The 25993-nt window shown below is 42.9% G+C and overlaps 1 protein-coding gene across 5 annotated transcripts in view; it reads left to right on the top strand.

The window, feature by feature from the left end:
• The window catches only part of SLC6A14 (solute carrier family 6 member 14), a 43489-nt gene that overhangs the window by 15539 nt on the left and 1957 nt on the right, over positions 1–25993 (top strand). Inside the window, exons 1-15 of one of the 5 annotated variants that reach the window (XM_052673191.1) lie at positions 7126–7282; positions 12197–12301; positions 12377–12719; positions 13846–14014; positions 15670–15801; positions 17306–17467; positions 18330–18465; positions 19153–19285; positions 21018–21158; positions 22162–22390; positions 22472–22597; positions 22692–22810; positions 24018–24117; positions 24361–24470; positions 25650–25817. In XM_052673191.1, coding sequence (XP_052529151.1) covers positions 13945–14014; positions 15670–15801; positions 17306–17467; positions 18330–18465; positions 19153–19285; positions 21018–21158; positions 22162–22390; positions 22472–22597; positions 22692–22810; positions 24018–24117; positions 24361–24470; positions 25650–25817 — 1626 coding nt within the window. In that variant the 5' untranslated portion in view covers positions 7126–7282; positions 12197–12301; positions 12377–12719; positions 13846–13944. Of the gene's footprint in view, positions 1–7125; positions 7283–12196; positions 12302–12376; positions 12720–13141; positions 13230–13385; positions 13669–13845; positions 14015–15669; positions 15802–17305; positions 17468–18329; positions 18466–19152; positions 19286–21017; positions 21159–22161; positions 22391–22471; positions 22598–22691; positions 22811–24017; positions 24118–24360; positions 24471–25649; positions 25818–25993 lie in introns of those variants that run through there. The other 4 variants (XM_052673192.1, XM_052673189.1, XM_052673188.1 and 1 more) reach the window with 4 other exon arrangements.

The following is a 25993-nucleotide window of genomic DNA, read 5'->3' as shown; positions in this document are numbered from 1 at the left end:
GAAAAGCAAAGAAATAGGACTGACAGAGGTGCCAAAATGGCAGAAAATAAAATGCTAAGAATAGGAAATCTGTGATGTTTTCTCATTTTGAACAAAGACAAGAACTAAGCCAACATATTGTCTGACAAAATCTGAGTATGTCTTAGCTTAGGTCAGAACTGCTACCTGGCTTCTGTCTTCCTTCACAAAAGTGAGAGGGAAAATAATTATTTTCAAAAAAGATTTCCTTTGTTGAATGAGAATTAATCCCTGGTTTTATCCAAGTGTTTTGTCATAAAAAGAACCAAAAGGGTACAGGAATAACAAAAGATAGAGAAAGAAGCATTTTGCTGTGGTTTGCTCCCAATGATTTTTAGGCTGTAATGGCATTTTATCCAGACACTGATTTTCATTTGCAGACACATTTGAATGTATACATGAGACTTCTAATATCAGAGGGCTGCTGTTTAATAACCAGCCTACTTCTCAAAGAAAGAAGAGCAAAAAGCCACCAGTTCCAGCAGTCCCCATGCACCCATGTGTTGTCCCTCCCCGGGGAGGGCACTCTTGGACCCCCTTGGGGATGCCCAGTAAAGAGAGCTCCAGTCATCACTGAAGTCTGAAAACTTGGCTTGGGAGGAAGGCCCCATTGCCAGGACAACCAGCCCTATGGATTTCAGTGCTGTTCAAGCAGCTTCATTTCTTCAGCAACTGCAAAGACAAGTAATTCCTCTGCAGAAAATAAATCTCAGAGGACAGGCAGTGGCAGGGCACCAAGGAGTCACCCTGCAGCTCCTGGCAGCCATAGCACACCCTGAGAACATTTCTCTCACCCAGCCACAGGCATCCAGCTGCTCCTCTTGCCTGGGGGTGACCAGAGCAGCACACGCAGATGTAAGGCTTGTGCCAGCCCTGGCTGGGAGGGACTGATCCAGAATCAGAGGCTATCATTGTGTAAGCACTGAGTTTCCTTGGGTGCAGGTTGGCAGAACATCTGCCCTGATGCATTGTGAGGAGGGAGCCTGCTAAATCTGGAGAGAGGAGAGGAGAGGAGAGGAGAGGAGAGGAGAGGAGAGGAGAGGAGAGGAGAGGAGAGGAGAGGAGAGGAGAAGGTACATCTACAAATGCTTTGGAGGTCATCTGAGCATGACCTGTGTGACTGACACAGGTTCCAAGGCTTGTGCTCATCTCAGCTTCGCATGTACACAAGCTAAGCTTGGCATCTCATTAGAGGGGTGGGGAATTAAGGTAGTGTTTGTCAGACAATTACACTTGTTATCTTTCTTCCACAAGTAAGCTTGAACTTTGGCTCTTTCTCACCATCCTGCTCTGAAACTGGAATTTCTGTTGTGATTGTCTATGGTTTAGATGTTGTGTGTATTGATTAAATGGTGTCTGGGTACATATCAGTCAATTCAAACTGGAAGAAGCAGGAATAGATAGATGCACAAGGAATGGGCTGAAGGGAGAAAAGGAAATAGCTAAGATAAACACAAACACATCTTATCTACCACATCGGTAAATTCTTTCTCACTCAGAATAAGTGTGGTCAACAACCTTAGAGGCTGGAAGATTCCAACAACAATGAGAAATTTCATCCTGCAATCTCAAAGGAGAGCTTTTCAATGATTTTAAATCCAGTGAGGACACAGGGGACTGGCTTATAGACACTTGCAGAGGGACAGCTGCAGGGTTGGATGATCACAGAGCTTTATTGTTTCATTATTGCAAGGTTTCATATCATCGTGACCAGACTGTGGTTTATTGGGCAGACTTGCCATATTGCCCTGCCATGGGATACAGGCAGACGTGGACCTGGAGGTGGTTATTAGTTGCTGTGATTATTTATTTTTCATGGTTCTGTTAAGTCTTCTTTCCAATGTCATCTCAAAAGCAGTCTCAATGTAAGAAATGAGAAAAAATATTATATTTTTATATTTAAAAAATCTTACATTGTCTTGGCATTAGTCTGACAAGAATTAGTGTTTCACAGGCAGGAAGAGATGAGCAATATGCTGCTTTCCACCAGCAGGGAATTTGAAGTGCCATATTCAAGCTTCATCTCAGGCTTCAGAAATATTAACACCTTTTATCTGCCTCTTCCAGGATAATTGCTTCTCTGCAGATGTCAAACCCTCGCTTTATTATTTTTTCTGTAGCCTTAAATGTTTTCCAGGTTTTAGAACCTCTGTATTTTATATTACACTACTGCTGGCTTTTCTCATCTCCAACAGTATTTCGATTTGGTGTTTCTTTTTTTTTTTTTAAGCATGGATCAATTTTCTGAATCTCTCTTTTTAAGAACCTTACTCATATTACCACTGATATTCATTAAATTTGATCTCAGGACTTCCAATAGAAATACTTAGTGCAACAGTGTTAAAAAAGGACAAGTCTGACTGCCTTGGTTCAGTTGGAGACCAAGATGAGTTATTTCTCTTGGCTAGCTCTCAAAGGAAAAATCAGTTTCAGGAAAGTGGGTAGATACAGCAAGACCCAAGCCCTTATTTCAGCCTGGATCTTTGTTCTCTCCAATGGCACAATGATATTGCAGATGTTCACATACTTCACCCACAGTCGACCGCTTTTCCTTTGGATCAGTCTATGTGATCCTACAGTTAGAGAATTTGAAACAACAGGAATTCTGGCAAAACCTAGAGATGTTTTTCAGGTTGTGAATGGGGTCATCTGGAAAAGAGACCCATGCTTGCTTCCTAGAAATGGAAAGAGCTAATAGCTGTATCTGATAAGCATTAGGTATAGTTTTACAGCAGATGAGACTGTTATTGATGAGGAAGGGTCGATGGGATGACCAGCACTCGCCAAAAATGATTGCCCTTTTCCTGTAACCAACTTGCTATCTCCAGTGTCCAGCTTCATAAAGCTGAAATCTGACTGGATTTCTCCTTCACATCCCATCTTAAAAATGCTGAAAGCCAAGAATTTAAATAACATCTTGTGCAAAATTATCTCAATATTATTTTATCCTATTTTGTTTCCTGTGGGAGGAAAAAATGGCCATTCTTCCCCTAGGCAGGAGGCTGGATTAGAGGTACCTTCCAGACTAAGTCACACAGAAATCCTCAACAGTGCATTTCTCAGTTCTGTAATATAAACACAACAGAAAAATATCAATTGTTCCAAAAAGGTTTATATGTTCCAGCATATTTCTTTTCTTTCTTTTCTTTTTGTAAGGTTCAAGACTGAGGCTTCCTTTATATAAGAAAAGACATTTTTCTTACTATAAAACTGACTAATATGACCTAATCTCCTGCAAATATAGTTTAGACTGTTTGGTCTCCTCTGGGAAACTGCCTTCAAATGTTAACCAAAGAATCGCCTTAATCAGTATCAAGGTGGTAAAAACTTTAGACTTTCTGGCTCTGCTTTATCACCATGCTGAGATCAACAGCTTTTCAAATGGCTAGAGGATGTGCTCACCTGTTTGGGCTCTCATGTAAACACAGTGTTTAGATTGTCTTCAAAGGCTGCATCCTTATCCTCTCCTCTCTCTGCCTGGATTTACCCATGTTCAAAGGAGCCAAATTCAGGCTGGAAGAGGTGCAGAGAAGGAATATCAGAATGACCAGAGGCACCGAGATGTGACCTGAAGAATTTTCTTTATTTACCTTAGGAATACCAAAGACTGGGAGGAGATAATATAGACCTCAACAGATAGAGGGCAAAAGGAAAGATGGAAGGAAAAATACGAGGTGGGGGTAGCAAAGAAGGAAAAGGAAGCTAATTAAATACAAGAAGGGTTATTTAAAAAGTACCTTTGATCCTCAGAAGCCTCAGATTGCAGAACGCTGCTCTGCCTGGAGAAGAAGGGAAAATACCTTAATGAGGACTGATCATTTTAAGAGGGGAATAGAATGGCACTTCTGTACACCTAGATCTGTCCTCTCCAAGAATCCTGCTTTGGGTCTTCTGGCTCTACAGTAACCCTTTCTGCTAAGGAAGCTGATTAGGATAAACTCTTTCAGATCATCCGTTCTAAAAAGCCTGCTCTTCTTTCTTTCTTTTTCCTTCCAAGGCCATCATAATAATGCTTGATACTGTCTTTTGCTGAGGGAGAATATTCAAGTGCCGAGCAGGTAAATATCCACAAGTCCAGGAGCAAAGGTACTGAGTGAGCTATTTGCAGTCCATTTTTATCATCTGTGACCTCAGTGTGCCTGGGAAACCCCTGACCTTGCTCAGAGTGCCACGTGGTCATAGCATTTTTGAGTTTGCAATCTTTATCTTTCTAAGTGAAAGGACTAAAGCGGGTGTCCATGTCCTCAAACATTTTGCTTGAAATATTCAAACTATTGGACACGTTATCTGGCCTTGATTTAAGCAGATAAGGAAGGACTGGATCTAAGTATTCATACACACACCCATTTCTATGGCAGTAAATCTGTATGCCAGTGTTGCAGATCAAACTCTCCTGTAAGGTTTAGTTCCCTCTCAGCAATCCAGATCCATTCTGTCAGCCAATACATGCTTGTGGTGGAAGGGCATTCTTAGCTAAGTGAGCCAACAACGCTTAAAAAACCTTATTTATTAGGAAACATAGATGATTAGGAAACAAGATAGACGTATCAGAATTTCTAATTGAACATGCATCGTCAATAGCCTTTTAGTCTTCAGTGAAAAAATGTTTCACAACACCACCAACTTCCCTGTAATGTTCCTGAGGTTAATAAACGCAAATAACTCATCTCGTGGCCCAGCCAGTTACTGACTCACGACAGGACTAAGCCCTGAGTGCATGTCATTGAATGTAAACGAAAACACGACAGTCTTCCCATCAGTTAAGCATGTGGGTGAATGCAACTCCCACTGTCTCACACTATTTTCTACCAATGGTTTTTCCTCTTCTCTCCTGCTCTCCCCATTCTTCAACATTCACTTAGCAAGGAAGAATACTAGTTAAACAAGTTTGGACACAAAAGTGTTATTTGGACACAAAAGTGTTATTTGGACTGTGAAGAAATACTATATATGAGCAAAGAGCCAAGAAACAAGAAGCACTGACACTCACGAAAGAGAAAGGCAGCCAGTATTAATCCCCTTGTTAGAAGGATTCATGTGTTGACTCTTCTGATACAGCTGTCTTCTTTAGTATGAGTTTCATTTTAAGATGTGCACATTCCTTGGTGCTCTGGTAAGCACCACTGTTTCTTACCCTAGGAAGATCCAGGCACTGTCTTGCTCTAGCTTCATGCATCAGGCTATAAGTGACCAAGTAATATACAGAACAATTCATTCCAACATCCAGGTTCATTTTCCAGAAAAACAGCACCAGAAAGAAAGAAACACACAAAGAGAAAAAGAAAACCAAAACAGACAAAAAATAACAAAGAAACCCAACCTCATCCCAAAGCAGAAAGCAAATTTTCATATAACCTACAATGTTACATGAAATATGGGTGTTTCATATGTCAAAACATATCAACTATGATGGTCCCATCATAGTTGGTCCCATCATAGCCTTATGGGACTGTCTCCTCCACACAATATAATCATATTGGTTCAAAGCTGGATGTTTGCTGACAGCAAAACAAGCATATCTGGGAAGGGTGCAGGTAATGTCATGGTTTGGGTGACGTCTAGACCCAGATGTTAAGACCTAGAATGTCTTAAAAAGCTGTTTTGAAACATCTGTAGAACAGAGTGGCGTGGAATTAGCTAGCTTAATTCTTTAAGCTACAACATCTAAACATAAAATCATTCTGGACACGAATCACAAATTTTTAATTGAAAATTGACACTCAAGCATTACTGTTTTGAATGAATCTAATTTCTCCACTCTGCAGCAGTTCCTTTGTGAGGCGCTTCTGCCCAGCTGGCTTTTCAGATGGGTGTGTTGTTACATAATCATCCTCTGCTGAAAGACAACAGGATTCCAGGTATTATGTCTCAGGACATTGGAAATCCCATGCATGATTGCAATATCCTTTCTTGATGGGCACAAAATGTACTCAGCACAGTTCTGCTTTCTTTCAGCTCACAGATGCTCATAAGCTATTTAAAAAATGCTGCTGCTGCTCAATTTTTGGAGTATTAGATAAATCTGCTTGGAAGCAGATGGAATAAAGGAAAGAAATTGCCTTGGATATTTCCCTGTCCTCTTGGCACTGTACTGAGCTATTGGGAAAATGATCCTGATTGTCAACAAGAGAAACTTGGATAAAAATTAAGGCATGTAGCAATCAGATTCCTCTATCCTCTCCTGTTCATAGCTTAAAAACACGGCATATTTTAACTATTCCATACCTCAGGCTGATACAGTGTGAAAAATACACCTACTTATGCTGGTGTGAGAGGCCAGTGTGCAAAGTTTATATCAGAATATGAGAACAAATGCATCTCTGTATCCATTTCTTGTTTTTGAAGTAGATATTTCATATACTTTGCAGCTTGATACTGCTTTTAACTTCTTACTGCCTACCAGGACTCAGCAACAAATCTGTAGAACCTATTTACAAGGTCCTAAAAGCAGTTTAATTTGCTCAGAGCTGCACGGAGCAGTCCTGGGGGTTTCCTCATCGCAAACCTGTTTCTGGCATTCAATTTGTACAACTGTTTGTTTAAAAAAAGTGCAGAGACAAGAGAAACCCAAGCAAGTTCCTGGATGAGTGCCATTAGGAGATGTGACCCTGAGGGATGTGGTGATGGGCATGGTGGGGATGGGTTGATGATGGGACTTGGTGGTCTTAGCGGTCTTTTCCCACCTTGATGATTCTATGACTGTATTCAAACTTCTTAAAGTCTGAAAGCTGTAGCGCTTCCTGAAAATAAATTACTGGCCTAGAAGAGCGGTGAGGTGGAATTGCAATCCAAAATTGTAATCTGAAAGCCTTGCGCTTGCTTGATTGTTGCCTAACCCCATCGTGTTTAATCACTGCAGGCTTTCATTTAGATAGGAGAAATCAGGAACCTGGGAGACCCCAAGGATCCTCGGTCTTGGCTGATCAGAGTGGTTTGATTAAAATCAGTTTGTCATTAGAAAACAGCATCCCCCTGGCTGTGGGAGTGCCTGCTCAGGGAGCATATTGAAGGAATGCAGGTGTTTCTGCTGCTGCCGTGCTAATGGCATGGCCTTGTGGAGTAGGGAGTTGCCTTCATGCCCATTTCACTCAGCTGGGGTTCTTGGTCCTCCCACTGGCTACTGGGGCTGGATGTTCCTGGAGAGAGAGCTGTTGGACTGAGAGGATGGGTTGGAGATGCTCAGAAAAACCTGAGCCAGAGGGAAAGAGCCTCTGGGCTGGAAAGGTCTGATTGTGGAAGGGAAGAAAGCCAAGGGAGTGGTGAGGTTTGTGGCAACTGTGGGTATTAATATGGCTGATGGAATTCCTGGTTAAAGGACTTTCCAACCAATTATAGATTATTCGGGGGAGGGGAGGTGCCTGCTTTCTTCTCTGCTTAAGGGGAATCTGAAGGCACTCACTGGCTTTATAAAGAAGGAGATGTTGTGGAGATAAAAGAAATAATGGGGTTGGGGATTCAGAGTTCAACTACAGTTCACGTCTTTTCTATTCAACAAGTGAGCACTAAAATACTTTATCAACCTCTTTATAAAAGCAGGGTAAAATCACTCATTTCTACTCTAAGGAATTTCAAAATCTAGTGATGAGAAGAGCTGTAGAAGGCCTGCTGGTTTGTAATAATGGTGTCTATGTAACCCATATCCTTTTGAATGGCTTTTTTTTTTTTTTTTTTCCTTTTACAATCTGAATGTACTTGGCTACATCATTATTGGTTTAGTGTCTCTATGTTTTTTTGGTGACACGGAGAAGTACTACTACACACTGTATATTGCACTGGATCTTTAATGTATGGGGTTTTTTTTCCTTTTTTTAATTGTGTCATTTAACGAGTGATTTTATGGTGTTATTACTTAATGTGAGGTTGCTTTTGCCCATGTGAGGAGTCCCACTGGCTTGAATAAGCCATTTCTGAGAGTATCTGTAACCTACAGGAATAGATACTACAAAAAGGAAAGCATTGATGGAGGCATTTGCCTTCCTAATATATTAGGCATGGCGAACAGCCTGGCTTTTGTCCTGTTGTGAAGGAAGATAAACCCAAGGATAATTCCATTAAAGATCACATAACAGCAAGGTATGTTAGCATGCAAAGTTACCTGAATGAAAGTTAGACTGAGCTGACAGCTTTCCTTTCTGCTTTATGGTAGTCAAAGCCTGTATTTCAAAAGCTGCTGATGAGAGTGAGGGACTCAGTTCATCATATTTGAAAATAGTATTGTACTTATCTGTAGGCTTTGTCTTACTCAATTAAAAATGACTCCTTAGTGCCTTTGGAATGTTTCCCAAGAGGAAAGTCATTACATTCTGACACCTTCCAGATTTTAGTTATTTCATCCCTTTCCTTAGTTGTATCTGTTGTTATGACTTTCAGGATGCTCACCTAAGGTTTTGCATTTGCACACTGTTTCTGTTGCTTGAAGACAAGCTGAAGGTATTTGGTCAGGGAGGAGGCAGCTGGGGGTGAGGCTGGCCTGATGTCTCACAGCCTTGGGTGCTAATTTGGCAGCAGGCTCATCTGTCCATGGAAAGCTGAATTGCTCTGGGCCATATTTAGCAGCAGAACTGCAGGAATTAAGTTTTCTGGGGCTGCTAATGCAGTTGTTCACCTCATTTTAGTGATTCCAAAGCAAGTCAGTACTTCAGCTGAGAATTTTCACGGGTTGACATGTCTGATAGAGACATCTAGCCTCTATTTGATCTGACTTTGGATTCCTTAATCTTTTTTTTTCTTTGTTTTGATCTTTACTCTAGATGGAGCTCTATGTTTGAGAAGCATCGTATTCACATGTGGCAAACCAACAGATTCTCAGCGACTGGAACTTGTAGTATGTAGATCGATTACAGTAGGTAAAAAGCTGACAGTCTTGCAAATAGTCTTGAAAACACCTTTATTAATTTGATGGATGGGGACTTGTGCATTTTGCATTTATGGTGCTTTTCCAGCTGCTTCGTTTGGAGGAGATTAGTGAGTTAATTAGCAGCCTCCTACTTTGGGGTATGATAGCCTAGAGGCAAACAGCTCAGCAGAAGTGATGTTGCTGCACTTATCACCTCAGACAACCACACAGCTGAACTCAGAAGTGCTAAGGTTGGGAAGAAAATGAGATCAGGTACCATTATTTGCAGTTGGGTTAATACGGACATTTAATGTGATGACATAATACATAAGGAGTTCCTTTAAAAATATGGTGGAGCTTTTCCTTCAGAGAATGCCACCCCTGCAAAATAAAAACATTTTATGGGAATATTTTTGGTAAAAACCTTGATGGAGTATTTCTCAAACGATTCAAAATGAAGATAGACTAATTTGTTTCCACTTTCCATTTTATTTCCTCTTACTTTAAATTCTCTTTTGTACCAACAGTTAATATTCGAACAGTGAGCAAAGCTCTTCAAATATTAGAGAAATTAAAGAATACACTTATTCTGATACTACTTTTCTAAGGTAATTAATCCAAAATTCTTAGAACTCCCAATCCATGAACTCTTTTTTGTAAAAAAAAATGTGCTCTTGGCTCTGAGATCCCAACTCAGCAGATGTGAGCTTCTTCATGGCCTCCTGAATGGCAGCAACAAACTTCCCAGCTATGCAGAAAAGGCACAGAACTGATAAAGAACAACAACACAACCAGGAATAAGGATGTATAAAAGATTATCTCCTCTTCCCATAGGCTAAATCTCACCCTTGCCCTGAAGGGATCAGTAGGGTTGGAAGCGGAGTCCGCTTCTTGTCTCTGTTGGCTGATTCACACCAACTGTTGGATGGAAGCCATTAGGATGAGGCAAGGGAGACAATTGGTTTCGTCTCTGCAATTTGCATAGCTTGTGCCTTCGTTAACACTATCACTGTTTTCTGAGCAGCTCTGGATATCCCTCCCTTTTAGATGATCTCCCACCTTGCACACAGAGCAATAATACCTTTCTCACAGGTGGAGAATCCTGTCTTGTTTTCATGGAGTGCTTGACCAATCAGTGGTTTAAGTTAATGGTAAAGGTTGTTCGAGATCACCTGCAGGTCAGTTAACCACAAAGGAAACAGTCTTACTCATTATCACTTTGTCCTTTAATCAAGGCTGAAACTTTGCTAAGCCCTACCATTTATATTTAAATTAACGCTTTGTGTTTAATTTTGTTGTTCACCTGTGCAGGAGAAGGTAATTCCACCTCCTGCAGGAGCCAGCTATCTGCTTTGCCTTGCTTGGTCTGTTGGCTTGTAACAGTCATAGGATCAGAATAGGATCACTCATAGAATGGACTGGTTTGAGAAGGACCGGAATGATCATCTAGTTTCAAACCTCCCTTCTACATGCAGGGTCACCAACCACAAGACATCCCTTCTGCCTTTCTGATTCTGCTCACCAAGAAGAGTACGATGTGGCCATGGAGCTACATGGGTCACAGTAATTATGTGTTGTTGATGGATGGTTGGGTGCTTGAGGTCATCTTCTTCAGACCCTGAAGACCAACTTTTTTCCTTTTTTCTCTGGTTGCATGCGTTGCTGCTACCTTAGCTGGTGTTTGTCTGCTGCTGAGATGATGCTGGGATAGAGGAAGAGAGAGAAGGCTCTTTCTGTCAGTCAGCAGCTACAGACATGTAGTCCCTCACTTCCATTTTGTGGGAATGCACCAACAATCCTTATGACCACGCAGTGCCTGTTGGCACACCCCTTGCCCATTCCTAGGTGTGGAGCAGGTTCATGACACTTGCCTCATGGTACCCAGTGTGGCGTCACCTCCTTATTCTATAGCTGTCACTCCTCTTCTTGGAGTGGGTTTTCTGGTCTTTACCCTCTGCTTGTTGGCAGTGGGAATGGTAAATTAATGATTGTTTTGTCTACTGATTCAGTTTTGAATGTGTGTGCCCGGTGCCAATATTAGTTAGCACTGCTATCACAGAAGATACAGATTAAGAAATAGTTTACTCATCTTGTTCTTAAATAAGCGCACCAAACACCTCTACTTCATTGCCATAGCTGTGTTTGTGTTTGCTGAGAGCCATATCCACCGTGTGATAAAACCACTGCTGTAACTAGATGGAAAACACAGATATCTGTAGCAAGTTTCAGGGTTGTTTACTGTGTTGTCAGTGCATTGAAGCCATCCTAATTCTTATTAGTGTTATTAATTGGGTTGACAGAATGCTCAGTACGTGGAGTTCGTAATAGTTCGAGGTGATTTTCCAAACTAAAAAGTGACTTAGATAGCTGCTATGGTGTTGGTAGCTCTGCTGGCTTTGGGGAAGCAGCCTCTGGGGCTTGAGTTTGATCTTCAGCCTCCAGAAATTGCAGATCAAACTGTTGTGCTATTCAGCTGCATATCTACCAAGCAGGCAAAATGAAGGCCTGCCCCAGGCAAAGTTCTCTCCTTTAACTGAATTCATCTCTTCACTGATCACCTCCTGAATGCTGACTGTCCTCAAATACAGAAAATGCATTATGAAGAACATTCCCGTGGTCAGAAACTGAGTGCATCCCAGCAGCGATACCTCCAGTATAGTTTTACTTTTAGTCATCTCGAGTTACACAGAGAATGCCACAGCTGGTGACTCCACAGCATTACAACATGCACTTAATCCTAATAAGGAGGGAGAGGCTGTGGCTAACAGGTTGTTTTTCATCTCGTTTTGTTTCTAAACAAGCTGATAACCAGTTCTGAATCATGACTTTGGAAGAGATTTGGATGCTTTTGTCGGGTGCTGCTTGCAGGAAGGTGTTCTTTTCTACCTGGGGAGCCAGTGGTCCCCAGATCCCAGGGTTATCCATAACCCAAACCAAAATCATGCTGTCTCATGTTAAAAATTCCATATTCACAACTCACTCTGGGATTGTCAGGTTGATTTAGCTTACATTAAATCCAAACAGGCTTCAGAAGAATCTCAGCTCACCCTCAGTGTATGCGAGCTGTGTGCTGTGCCATGTAGAACTGAAGGCTGGCATTCTGTGTTCTCATGCTCGGCTGTTACAGCCCGCAGTTTGCAGGCAGCCCATCAAGGAATGTTTTCTTAATTTGTTTACCTTTAATTTGCAGAGCCTTCATTGTGCCAAGACAATACGCTTGTGCTTACTTTTGTTTCCAAAGACGCAGTATTCGGGCATCCTTCCAGGGGCTAAAATAGAAATCTCCAAGAGAAGCTGCTGCATTAAAAAAAATAAATAAATCTGATTTGACCTGTGTTTCAGGTGCTTTCCCATACACTTTTCACTCCTGATACAACACATGGAGACTCAGGCTGGGTAGTGCCTTACTGAACAAGGAGCCTCACTAATTGAGAACAGTGTATGCAGGTGAGAGAAAAGAGTGGGTGCAATGGAGAGCAGCAAGGCAGCTGGCTGACCATCATGAACCACGGTGTGCTTTAGCTGCTGTGCTCCTGAGTGCCCATAGGGTATACATGGGGAAGGCTGCTCAACTTGGTGAAGCACAGGAGGTCCTCAGTTAAGTCGTTGTCATTAAGCCATTGCTTGTTAAATTCCTCCTCTGGGGGTGGCTTTGCTTTTATGACCTGTCTTGTCTTTGTGTGTCCTGTGCGTGGAAGGTGTTTAGAAACCGAAGTTTAACCCCTGTTGTGCCCTTGGCTTTCATGCATCTCCTGAGCTGAGACTTTGGCATGAAGAAGGGAGAGAAGGAACAGAAGGAAGGGATGGGTGTTGGATGTGATGGGAGACCGGTGTGCTGGGAACTGCTTGTGCGGCAGGAACGGAGGTGAGGCGGGCAGGCAGTGGTTCTGCGGAGAGAGGCATGGGGTGATGTGGGGTCAGATGTTCTGGCAGGTATGTGAGAAGCTGGAAGGCTGAAGTTGGATAGGTAGGAGCAGAATGTGTGTGAGAGGGGAAGCGGGTCCGGGCGTGGAGAGGGCAGGGGGTACTTAGGAGGGGAAGTGGGCAGGGGACCGGGACAGCTCGGGCGGGTGTTCCCGAGGAAGTGGGCGAGGGGTTGGGCGTGCGGAGGGGAAGTGGGCACGGGCTGGGGCGAGCGGCCACGGGGCGCCCGAGCTGCTCCAGGGGGCGGGAGGGACCGCATCGCCCGCAGCCCCGCCCGGAGCGTGGGGCAGCCCCGGGGCCGCGGTTCCTGGCAGGGGGGCGGGCGGCGGGAGGGAGGCGGCTCCGATAAAGGGCCCGCAGCGGGCGGCGTGGGCAGAGCGGAGCGGCTCCGGCAGCGGCGGCGATGGGGATGCTCAGCCTGCCGGGCTTCCTATCCTGCGGGAAGAAGAAGGTGGGGATGGGGCACGGGGCAGGTGGGCTGTGTGGGTACTCGGGTAGGCGTAGGGACACTTGGACGAGTGTGTGTTGGGAGGGGAAATAGGCGGGTTACAAATGCACCTGAGCAGGTAGGTTATGGAAGTGCTTCAGGTGGGCATAGGGGCATTTGAGTAAAATGGCTACCTGGAAGCGCTGGGCAGGTGATATGGTGTACCTAGGCAGACATTAAAGCATCTATCCAGATGGGATGCAGGTAAATACAGGAATACAGGGGCACCTAAATAGGTGGGCAGAAGGGGATGAGCTCAGTACTTAGACAAGTATGGATATATCTGGGCATGTACAGAGGCAGAGCAGGGGGTTCCTGGAGATTCTGTCCCCAGGAGCTGGTAGGAGGAGCAGGATACAATTGGCTCTGAAGAATCTTTGGGCTCCCGGGAGGACCCTAACAGGTTCGTGCTGTCTGGTCAAAGACCAGTTGGACTGGTCACCCCACCTGGCTCTGCCCACCCTATCTGACTGCCCTGCCCAGAGATGTTCAGGTGTTGCTGTGGACAGATAAATGAGGATACGACTGTCCTGCTTACCGCTGGGGTGATCCTGAGCCTTCCCTCTTCTTCTCTTCCAAGGACTTCAGTCTGTCAAATGAAAAAGATGCTCACGCCAGTGACAATGATGAGAACTCAGATCGTGGCAACTGGTCGAACAAAGCTGACTACCTTCTCTCCATGGTGGGCTACGCCGTGGGCCTGGGCAACGTCTGGCGTTTTCCATATCTCACCTACCAGAACGGCGGAGGTACCTGTATTGAATGGCAGTTCTGGGTGGGCACACCTTGCTATCTCCAAGAGCCATGAAGGCCAGCCCTGAGGCTGGATGTGTTTTGTCAAAGCTGGATGTGAGCATCTCGCTGAGAACTGGGATGATGCCCGCTGATAGGAATGGGAAGAGCAGGAAGAAGCATCTCTCTGCTTTTTGAGTACTGGCTGAGGAGAGGGATATGACTTAGTTTTAACTGCAGTCTTCAGTCTGAGTATTGCAGAACTCTTCTGACTTCCTCATCACTCACTTGCACCTCTTTATTAATGTGCCAATATCCATTGATAACAGCTTAAATAGCTGTTCTGTTTCCTCAGTGTTTACTGCTTTGATATGTTTATAGAGTGCAGTTGAGTCCTCTCTCAGTCTTTGTTTCGCCCAGACAAATGAGCTAAGCTGAAATAATTATCCAACCTCAGTAATAATCCCCATCAGATTCTACAGAAGTGTGGGGCAGAAAGCCTCTACCTGCTTACATAATGAATAACTGGCGAAGACAAATGGAGGCTCTAGATTCCCTGACTGCTCTTCCAGAGCTCTGTCTACCCACCAAGCAACCACTGGTAATTAGGAAGAGTGCAAATGTCTAGTATCTGCAGTGTGCTTTCTTCTGTGTACTTATTTACTCTGCCCAACAATCATTTTGAGTCAAATTTTGAACTCTTATATGCAATGCAGTTCATCCAACTGTGTGTGGAATGCAAGATGGCATTCTTAGTACAGAAGTTTTATTGGCTTGAGTTATTGGCCAGATTGCCTTCCTTATGGCTCTTGAACAAAACTGTGAAAACAAAATAAGTCAGGACATCAGCCTACCTGTTAGGTGGTTTGTATCTGCTGCAGCAGATCTAGCATTTAAAACACCATTGTGTTGCTTCTTGTATCCTTCTTTGCCCCAACTAATTGAAGGGGGCTGTTCGCATCCTTAAATTACAGCAGGTATTTGCAGTTCCTTGTAGAACTGGGTCCTCAGTGGCTTTTAAGTCAGGCAGCACGGAGGATGGATTTCTGCCTGGTTACACATGTGGATGTCGGGTCGTGTTCAGGAAAGCTGTGTTCTCTCTTTCCTTGTTCTTCATGTGTGCACAAAAGAAGTGCCAATCCCTTCCACAGGACAGGGTTCTCATTGATGTCAGGTTAATGTGAGCTCTAAAATGGGCTTACACAAGAGCCATGCTGGGATCCTGTTTGACATAGGAGTCAGCCAACCATATAACATAATTTTCATGCTTTGACATCCTGTAGCTTCTCTGACGGTGCAGCTGCAACTTGTGTCTAAGGATGTGAAGAAATACTTTTGTCCATGCTTAAATTAAAAGAAATAGAAAGCAGACCAAGCCTACAGCTGAGCAGTGTTCCTGGTTCTCTGAGAATGATATCTTCAGTAGTCTTTGCAAAATCCCTTTAGCTCAATAAGAGGAATAATCCCATGTAAATCAATTCTGGTAACCCACGTCTCTTCTTCATAGGTACTATTAGTCTTACAGAAAACAACTTTTACGTATAAATGCCTATGTTCTGCAAAAAGCAAATAAGCCACAGCAGGTATTTGAGACGGGGCAAAGTGGTCTTATAAAATGCAGTGAATACTGAAAGATTCATTGTTTTCTGCTTTTTTCTTGTTCTCTGCTCAGGTGCTTTCCTAATCCCATACACATTGATGTTGGCATTAGCTGGCTTGCCTTTATTTTTCATGGAATGCTCCCTTGGGCAGTTTGCCAGCCTAGGCCCCATTTCCATCTGGAGAATATTACCATTGTTTCAAGGTTGGTACTGTTAAATTTCCTCATTTTATTAATGAACAGATGCAGATTGACAATATCCTCATAGAATTATTAACTAAGAAGCTTTTTCTGTTCGATGTGTGGACAATGCTCCTACTGGAACTGGGTTAGTATTCCCAGATAAATGTCTTCCTTATTAACAAACAGATAAACAGTTGTGGGTAATGATTTTCCATGAAGTTTCTAACTGTGTGAGGCTTTATCAGTAATTCATGCTAACTGCAGCTATCTGGAGAGAAGAAAATTACCACACTTGCTTCGTGATGGGAAAACCCCACTTGCATACCTGCCAGTCTACCTAAGAGATTGTGAACCAAACTTTGCCTTATCGCTTTCTTTACACTACATATCCCAAACAACTCGCAGGACAGTTCCATGTTGATGTGCTCATTCTGCATTTGGCCAACCAGAGTTGGTGCAGGCATATAGAGTTGGTTGAGGTGTGCAGTCAACCAGGTATCACTGCACTTCCAATAGGTAGGAAACTGATCCAATGGATCCAATAGTTTAGGCTTCAGCTTCATAAAGTGAAGAGCCTCCCATGGTAAGAGGGATTGTTGTATTCTGTAGTGGTAGTTTGCCTTCCTATGTGGGGGTTTGGATTTTACACGAAGACTTATTTGTTTGGAAACAACCAGTCACGTGCTTTACTCACTTATATCCATTCAGATTATGTGCATGTGGGTGTAAATGGCTACGTAATTGGTCTTGTTTGTCCTCTATCTACCTGAGAAATTAATACAGGAACAAAGAAGGGTTTTCTTTTCTTTTCTTTTTTCTTTTATGATTACAGTAAGTACTTCAATCACCACCTTCTACAAAACAAAGGAGATTACAGACTGGCTGGTTGACTTGCACTTTTGCCAGTCTCTACTCAGCAGCACAACCAACCTTTCAAGAGAAGAATAGTGTGTTTATCTTCAAAGAAAAAGTCTATAGACACAGCAAACGCTTTGTGTGTCTGTGAAGATATAAATTTAAATATACTCCCTGAATGATTAGGAGCTGTTTGGCAGATTTCCTCTAACTCAGAACAAAGCTCATTTAGAAAAGGAGAATACCAGTATTAATGGCAGACTTCTGTCATTTTCTGCTATTTCTCATTTATTGGCAAAGCTAGTAATTACAAAGGTATCTTTAAAATGATCTGTGCTAGGTCTTGTGTAGTTTCCTCTATTTTACTAAGAAATCAAAGCTTTCCACTGAGCTAGGAGAGGAAAAAAACATTGAATTTCTCCTTAGACTTGATAACTAGTCCAATTATTTCTATGGGTCTAAGTTGAACCTTGTTTCAAAAGCATGTCTGGGTTGGTCAGTTTGGATCATACCCTTCATTTCATGGATGTACCCCTTCTGTCTGGTGGCTGTTTGCAGTTATTAAAAGTAGTCTTTGTGCTGAGAAGCCTTTCAAAAGTGAACTGAAGGCTCTTCAGTTTTTCAACCTGAGTTTGGAGTAATTAAGGCTCTGCATCTTTCTGTTTCATAGGAGTGGGTGTCACGATGGTCATCATCTCAACGTTTGTGGCAATCTATTACAACGTCATCATTGCCTATGCACTCTACTACTTGTTTGCCTCATTTCAAAAAGTGCTTCCATGGTCAGATTGCTTTTCCTGGGCAGATGAGTTCTGCAGCAAAACACGCCTAGGTACTGTGCTCAACAGCTATGGCTCAATATTACTCTTGATAAAGTGTGCTTTGGGCTGTTTTGTGGGAGAGATTACAGGAGCAAGATGGCAGCTGTGGCTTGAGGAAACGATTCCTGGATTTTGATTCTAAACTCATGAGCATAATGCTTACCATCTTCTCTTCCACCAGTTTTAGGTTCTTGGGAAATCTACAGAGACCCGGGGTGAACTTCATTTTTTTTTTTTTCCCCCCTCGCCTTTAAACTCTAATGTTCCTGGGAATTGCACGTACCAGAAGAAATACTGCATTCCTATTTCACCAGGCCTAATGGCAAAGCAAATGCCTCTCTCAAGGGAAGCAAAAGTATTCCTATAGCTTTTATCAGGGCTGCTTTCATTATGCTTTGCCTCTTCTGTAGCTACAGCAGTGCTGAGCACCAATAAGGCACTGATTTCATTCTTTATTAACTGTTTAGAACATATCTCAATGCTATTATTCTTGATGTTTGGCAGCGCATGTACTGCCAAACACTTATCTCCCCAGCTTTCTTATCAGGGTAGTTTAAGGCAAAAGGTGAAGCTGATGTGATAATTATTAGTTATTAGCCCAGTTGGAAACAAGTTGCCATATAACTTCTGACACTATTAAAACAGGGACAGCGCTACAAAATTCAGCTGAAGATATTGTCTTGAGTAACCTTCCACCAGATTTTATGGTAAATGCTGATACAGAGCTTTTGAATGCTGAGAGTAGGTTATATTTGCTGTGTATAGCTGAAGCTGTAACTGTTTAGAAAACATATTTACCATTGTAGGCTGACTTCCTTTTTTCAATCGCTGCTTGTTGATTGTCTCTTTTCTTCCCTGCTGTTTTTCTTCCAGTAAAGGACTGCAGTGCAATGTTAGGTGGAGAAATCATTCATGCAAACTACTCGTTCATCACAAGCAACAACCTCACGTGTATCAATGGCACCATCAACTATAAACCAGTGCAGTTTCCTAGTGAACAGTACTGGAAGTAAGTAAGAAACAATCTTGTCAGTGGGAATAAGCATGGAAATCTGTGCAGGAGGAACTTAAGTTCTCGTTGATGAGTGTGGGCCCTTAAAAATTGTATGGAAGCAAATGAGCAAACACATAGCAAGCTGAAAAATAATCCTGCTGAAGAAGCCTTCTCTTGAGTTCTGCTGGGACTACATGGTGTTGTATATGGTATCTACTTTTTGGGGGGGGGATTTATGCAGTAAAATATACTTATTATTCATAATCAGAACCTATTTTGAAAACTCCATTTCTTCAGCCATGTGATTTCTATCTGCCTGAGAACTGATTCTTGTCATGGGCTCTTCTGCTGTTAGAATCTCATGGTTAACTTGGAGGCATGATGGGACCTGTGGAGTCGGTCGTGGCACTGAGGGCCAGTGGATGCTGAAGAATGCAAAACACGCAGCTGCATTTTAGGTTTTTCAGCTCCAATCATGCAGTTATAGCTGCTGCCTGCACGACCTTGTAAATATACCAGTGAATCATTACAGTTGGAAAAGATCTTTGATCATCTAGTCCAACCATCAACCCACCCCCCAACCACTAACAGTGTTCCTCAGTGCCAGTACCTACAGGAAGCAGCTTGTTTTCCTTCAGGAAGGGACTGTAGAGGAGCAGGTGCTTCTATCACTGTTTTCACTGTGCTGTTTTGTGCTTCCAGTAAAGTGGCTCTTCAGCGCTCCACTGGGCTGGACGAGACTGGCAACATCGTGTGGTACCTGGCCCTCTGCCTGCTCCTGTCCTGGATGATCGTTGGAGCTGCCTTGTTTAAAGGCATAAAATCTTCTGGAAAGGTAAGTGAGGAAGAGCAGAAGGCAGATTCTGGCCTGATCCTACCCAGCAGCAATCCCAGTGTCACCTGGACTGGAGGGAGGCCAGCGCAAGGCAGGATGCGATGCTGACCCACTGTTAGGCTCTGCTGCTGCACCTTGGCTTCAGAACTGTTATATAAAATATGAGTAAGGTGCTGATTGCTCAGCAGTTACTTAAGGCACTGCTCTGCTGGCTCCACCAGGGCTGCCCTGTGTTTGGAGACCATGCTGTCACTCAGGTGATGCAGGCTGGGTGCTGGCAGCCAGCTGGCTGGTGGTGATGAAGGTGTGCATGTGACAGCACATGCACATACGCCGTGGTAACACCCAGTAATTATTTGCACCTACAGACCAGTTGAGATGTTTGGACAATAAAGGTCAAGTCCTGCCAACAGTTGTGCATGTACCTACCAGGTTGTGAAATCTTGTTTGTACCCAAGATTTCTGAGCTGCCTGCAGGGACCAGGTCCATAGGTGTTTGTTTTCAGACTCTGGCTGTGCTGAACTATCAGGCCTGCCTGTGTTCTGCTGGATAGGGAGGATCCTCTTCAGAACTCAAGCTGTATTTCATTCCCTCTGCCCGAGACCCTTCTCTCAGTTTAGTTGATCCCCTTCCCATATCTCTTTCTTATTCCCTGTGTTGCATCTCTGTTACTTGTTCCTTTAATCCGTTGTAAGAACTTTGTCAGCCTTTCTGCACTCATTTTCTTTTTCCTCCTTAATTCCTCTCACTGTGCCTTTCCAAAGTTCCGCATTGCCTGCCTTGCTTTGCTCAGTCTAATATCTCCTATTCTCCTCTCTATTTGAAGCATTCTGCTTTTTGTCTCAGAACTTTATAGTGGAGCATCTGAGTATCGTTTATAATGCCACATTGTTCCTCTAAAACTTGCATTATTTGGTTTCCTCACAAATGGCTCTTCTGTCACTTCTGTATGAAGGTAAGACTACTTGAGGAGAAAGTTAAGAATCAGAACTATCTAGCTGGGCAAGAATAAGGAAGAGATGGAGAGTTGAGAGAGTTGACTACTGCAGGCAAATATGAGAGAGGTCTTCAAAAACAGACTCTCCATCTGGTGCAGGGCTATGGCTTGGTGAAACCAGCACCGTTCTTTCAATTATCTGCCTACGTAACACCGAAACCAAGATTTGGGAAACAATGGTATTGTTAAACACAGCCTGCATGATAAACCTGCTGCTGGCCTGGTTCCCACCATGCTAGAAGTTGTATGGACAAACAAGCCGGATTTGTGTCTGAGAGAGCTGAAAAGTCCTTGTTCCCAGTAAAGAGAAAAGTTTCCAGCGTGGGCTGTTTTGTTTTGTTTTTTGGTCTCAATAGGAGATATTTCCATCCTGATAACCTAATTTTGGCTAGCTTCAGGTCTTGTTTGCTAGAAGCATTGCATAGTAAGATGCATCTGAGGTAGCTGAGTCCAGGCCTTGCCATAGCAATAAATTATATCAGAAAAGGTTTCTGAAACTAATCGAGAGCTATCTGAAAAGTGGATATGTGGCTTGAGCCTCCTGCTGGAATGAAGCTCCAGAACTGGCTAAGCCAGATGATTGGTGCTTGACGTGTGCTCACCTCCAGTCCCACTTCCCGGATTGTCGGCTCTTTGTACCAGCAGCTCTCAGCCTAGACCCTTGGCCTTCCTCATGCATGAAAGGCTGTGCATCTCATCACTGCTAACATGTGTCCCTGCTCTTCTTTCTGCAGGTTGTCTATTTTACTGCTCTCTTCCCATATGTCATCCTACTCATCTTGTTGGTGCGAGGAGCCACCCTGGAAGGTGCTTTGGATGGCATTGAATATTACATTGGGAAACAGTCCAACATCACCAAGTTGATGGAGGCAGAGGTGAGAAGTGTCAGGTGTCAGGAAGCATTTCTGTGGTTATATGGGCTTGGCATTTACAGAACAATTTATTTTTTTATCCAGTCAAAAGTTCTTCACTTCCTGCCCTGAGTTCTGTATAGACAGCTGGTTTCTGGCTTTCCAGTAACCCCAGCTCTATGAGAGCTTCAAGCCCCTGTTCTAGCTACTCTCAATCTGCTCCCTCCTTTCCACACTGGACAGCAGCAAATTCTATCACGTTGCCTTTGAGCAGTTCTCCAGAGGCAGTTTCACCATAGCAAAACCTGCTGAGATGGCCCTTGGTGTGGGATCATCGCTCTTGCACGATGCCCTCTTGCTTTGGTTGTAAGAATTTCAAGGAGAAATTCAGGCTGTGCATCGCCCAGCAGATCGCCTCAGGAAATTGGATGGGTAGGGAAGGGTGCTTTGTGCAAAGGAAGCCTGGATGATTTTTCCTTATAGTTCAGTACATTAGTTCTGCTTGAACAAAAGCAAATATTCAGTATGGTTCATTTGTGGTGTCTTAGGTGAGCATTGGGCATTAACTGAGGGGATGCAGCAGGGGCACAGTTTCCCACATAAATCATTTGATTTGGTTGGGTCACGGTGTGAAGAACAAAAGTTAGTGAGCAAATGGAAGCTCATTTCTGAGGCCTCTCTTGGTTTCTCTTATTCATTGGCACTGTGACAAGACTCACATCTTGACAACCTATGTATGTAAGTGAATTGAATCTCTTCTTCAAAGTTGGCCCAGTAAAGCCTAAATATTTGGCAACATACTTGGGATGTTGCCTTTATGATTTCACAGAGGACCTTGTTTGTGCTGGAGACTGCAGCATCACCAGCATGCTATATCCTACCTATTCTGAAGTTCATATGAAATAAAATCAGATATTTAGTCTGGATGTAGAAAAATCTTGGAGCTTCCATGGACAGTTCACGTGAATAGCTATGGTGCATTTAATAATAACTTTAATAATAACTCGCATGTGCTTGGTTCTGGTAGGTTTGGAAGGATGCAGCCACTCAGATATTCTACTCCCTCTCTGTGGCATGGGGTGGACTCGTTGCTTTGTCTTCATACAACAAGTTCCACAACAACTGCTACTCGGATGCTATTTTTGTTTGTGTAACAAACTGCCTCACCAGCGTATTCGCCGGGTTTGCAATTTTCTCTGTCCTGGGACATATGGCATTCGTGTTGAAGAGACCTGTCTCAGAGGTCGTGGACTCAGGTAGGCTGATCACTGCACCATTGGTATGACTGAGCTTGAACAAAACATAGCAGTAACCTCCATCATTCTGCTTCTTTCCAGGATTTGATCTGGCGTTTGTAGCCTACCCTGAGGCTCTCTCCAAGTTACCAGTTTCCCCTCTTTGGTCCTTCTTATTTTTCTTCATGCTTCTGCTTTTGGGCCTTGACTCCCAGTTTGCCACTATAGGTGAGTGGGGTTTTAAGTAACTGATTGCTTCCCAAATGAACAGTACCTTTCTAAATTGTGCTCTTCAAAACTCACACTTATCTTTCCCTTGCAGAAACACTTACAACCACCATACAAGATATATATCCCAAAATGATGAAAAAGTTGAGAATCCCTATAACCCTGGGTGTGTGTGTATTGCTCTTCTTTCTTGGTCTGATCTGTGTTACTCAGGTAAGGTGCCATACTTGTCTTGGCAGTGGCTTTAGTTATTCTGCAAGTGGGTCAGAACATCCCTTTGCAATGTGAAAAGAGCTTCCCCAAAAGCTTCCATTTGCATGAGTCTGAGAGAATCACCGATGCTGTCCGTGTGCTTGGATGTGCAAATAGGAAATTCCCACGGGGAAGTGCTGGAGTACTTCAGGGTGTTGTGTGGTTACTCAACTGAGATGTGTTTTTAAATAAAAGGCCTATAAATAGCCTGTGAGCCATCAACCTGACTATTTGCTACTGGGTTTAGAAGACTGTCTGTGTAATTTCAAGCATATACACACAGTGTGTCTGCAGCCTTGTGGGAACTGCTGCTAGACGTGGATAGAACCTTTGTGTTCAGAACCAACTACCAAACACAGCAGCATTTGAGAAATTCTCTGTTCAAGCCATAAAAAACCTATTAACACATCATTACTTCTCCAGAAATACATGGGATTTCCAGTACACTGTGTGCTTTTTCTTGAGGCAATTGCTTGTACAGTTCTAAAGGTTAATTGCCAGGACTACATCCAGAAACACAGATTCCTATGTGTAATTGGACTGAGAATATAAAGATCACTGTGGTGAATAGGCAGCAGTGTACGGTCAAGGAAAGCGTATAGGTTATGAAACATGATGGGAGGATTTGCAAAGGACGTGGTATGAAAGAATGTGAAATATAAAGCTGTCCCCTGCTCTGTGATCCTGCTGTTGCATACAAGTATTCACAGCCTTGTTCAACCAGTGTGGGAAACTTGTGTAAGAGCACAAGCCTAACAGAGCTGCTAACTGGCACAGCCATTCCTGTAGCTCAGCATTAAAGATGGTGAAGCAGTCTGATTTCTTTCTCGTGTTGCTGATGCTAATATATACTATAGCTATGCTACAACTATGAATACTATAAGTGCCAAACTTGAATCTTGCTATCAGCTGTCTATATACACTTTGCATATACGTGGATCTCGTTAACGTGACAAAACACCATAGATCTGCAGACCTGCCTTCTAATTTTTCATAGAGACGTGTAAATGAAATAATGTTTGCAAATGTGTGCTTAACCTGGAGAAATGGGAATTTGAAAAGCTCAGACTGGTGGTCAGTTAAACTGGCTTGAACAAGAGAATTTTATTTGCATGAAGATATTATGGGCACTGGGTACGTTTTTACCTCTTTCTTGTTTGTCCTGCAGGCAGGAATTTACTGGGTGAACTTAATAGATCACTTCTGTGCTGGATGGGGAATTCTTTTTGCTGCAGTCCTGGAGATAATAGGCATCGTCTACATTTATGGTAAATTACTGACATTGAAAAACCATGCTTTGACTATAGATTTGATTATACAGACAGAGCATACATTAAACATTTGTTTCTGCAGTAAAAGATTTATGACTTCTTAATGGTGAAAGCCTTTTGTTTAATTATCATAGAACTGGAGTTATTGACCTTGACCACCTCCTTCCTTCTGCCATTTTGATAGGCACATGCAAGGTCCTTATGTGCTTTACGACGCACCGTGTGATTGTTTTTCCACAGGAGGAAACAGATTTATTGAAGACATAGAGATGATGATTGGGAAGAAGAGCTGTTTCTTCTGGATGTGGTGGAGGATGTGCTGGTTTTTCATTACTCCTGTGCTGTTAGTGGTGAGTACAGTTGACTGGATTATATTAATGTGATAGAATTTATTGATTTGGTGACAGATAGGTTTCCATGTAAATATGCAGGGATGAATGCCCATGCTCTGTAGGCAAAGATAAGCTTATATAGCTGAGACAGTGGAGCATCCTATGCATTATCCATACTGTTCAATACATGCCACTTATAGGATTGTTACGGTTGGAAAAGACCACTAAGATCACTAAGTCCAACCATCAACCCACTTCCATCCCCATTGACCATAGCCCTCTGTGCTATATCTCTGTGTTTCATGAAAACCTCCAGGGATGGTGACTCCAGCATCCTCTCCAGGACAAGCTACACCTTCAGATCCAGCAAACTGGATCTATGCTCCAAGGAGTAACACAGAGCCAAGTAGATTGTCTATTTTAGCAGTTGGCTTCTCATCATTGCAAGCTAAGAGAATATATATTAAAACCTAGCCTCTTGTTTGATAGAAATCCCATTTTCTGGACAGATCTCTTGCACAGGTTTATTCTTCAGATGTCCAGATGTTCACCTGTCTGAGATTTCTCTTTTGTTCTGTAAAAATACATAAAAATTCTCAGGTTTGCATTACTCCTCTGTTCCTCGCTGTGACTGTAGATGGTTGGATTTTGTTGTATGACTGAACTTAATATCCTAAGTCCACGAGCAGTGACAGGTCTCTTTGGCCAGAAGGCATTGTCTTTATTCTCTTCAGATTATAATTAAGAAAATGTTCCTTATAAACAACTTCCTTCTGCAACCATTTAATCTTAATTATTTTTCATTCCTGTAAGTACAGGAACATTAGAGCACATAAAACATTACAGGAAAAGATGCTAAGCTTACTCAGTAACATGTGTCCTCCAGTGCTGGGCTCAACAGGACCCAGAAATCTAGTTCTGTTTAAATGTAGGTATGTTTAAAATGTTGGCTTTCATGTCAACATTCTCTTTGAGTTCTGTCTTCCAGTCTTACTGCTTGACCATAGCTCAGCACTGAATCCTGTACAACAAATCTCATGTTCAGAAAGCATGAAGAAAGTGCAGAATGTGTAGATAGGTTGGGTTGTTCATTTGTTTGGGTTATTTTAAACTAAGTTGGAAATATGGTCCAAGTTGACTTCAACTGGAAATCTGCTTTTCTCTCCTATCTATTTCTTTATATGTACTTTTAAACAGGCAATTTTGGTCTGGTCATTAGTGACGTTTTCAGCTCCCACTTATGGCTCAGTGCCATATCCAACATGGGGAACTGCTGTTGGCTGGTGTATGATCATCTTCTGTGTCATCTGGATTCCCATTGTGGCTGTTGTAAAAATATTTAAAGCAGAAGGAAACCTTTTTCAGGTAAGGATACAATGCAGTGGTCATTGTCCCTAGTTTTGCTTTTCATGGCATCGTCAGGAATGTCTGTGCCTTTTTCTCAAAAGCATGTTGAATATCTCAAGGTTCCATCACCTGGATTTATACCCCAAACCACATCTTTGGTAGTTATATCAGAGCCAAATGTACCCTACTGTGGT

The sequence above is a fragment of the Tympanuchus pallidicinctus genome, unplaced genomic scaffold (genome assembly GCF_026119805.1).
Source record: "Tympanuchus pallidicinctus isolate F22 unplaced genomic scaffold, pur_lepc_1.0 scaffold13, whole genome shotgun sequence".
In the NCBI taxonomy this organism is placed as follows: domain Eukaryota; kingdom Metazoa; phylum Chordata; class Aves; order Galliformes; family Phasianidae; genus Tympanuchus; species Tympanuchus pallidicinctus.
Note: the sequence above shows the minus strand (reverse complement) of the source record. Positions and strands in the feature narration are given on the sequence as shown.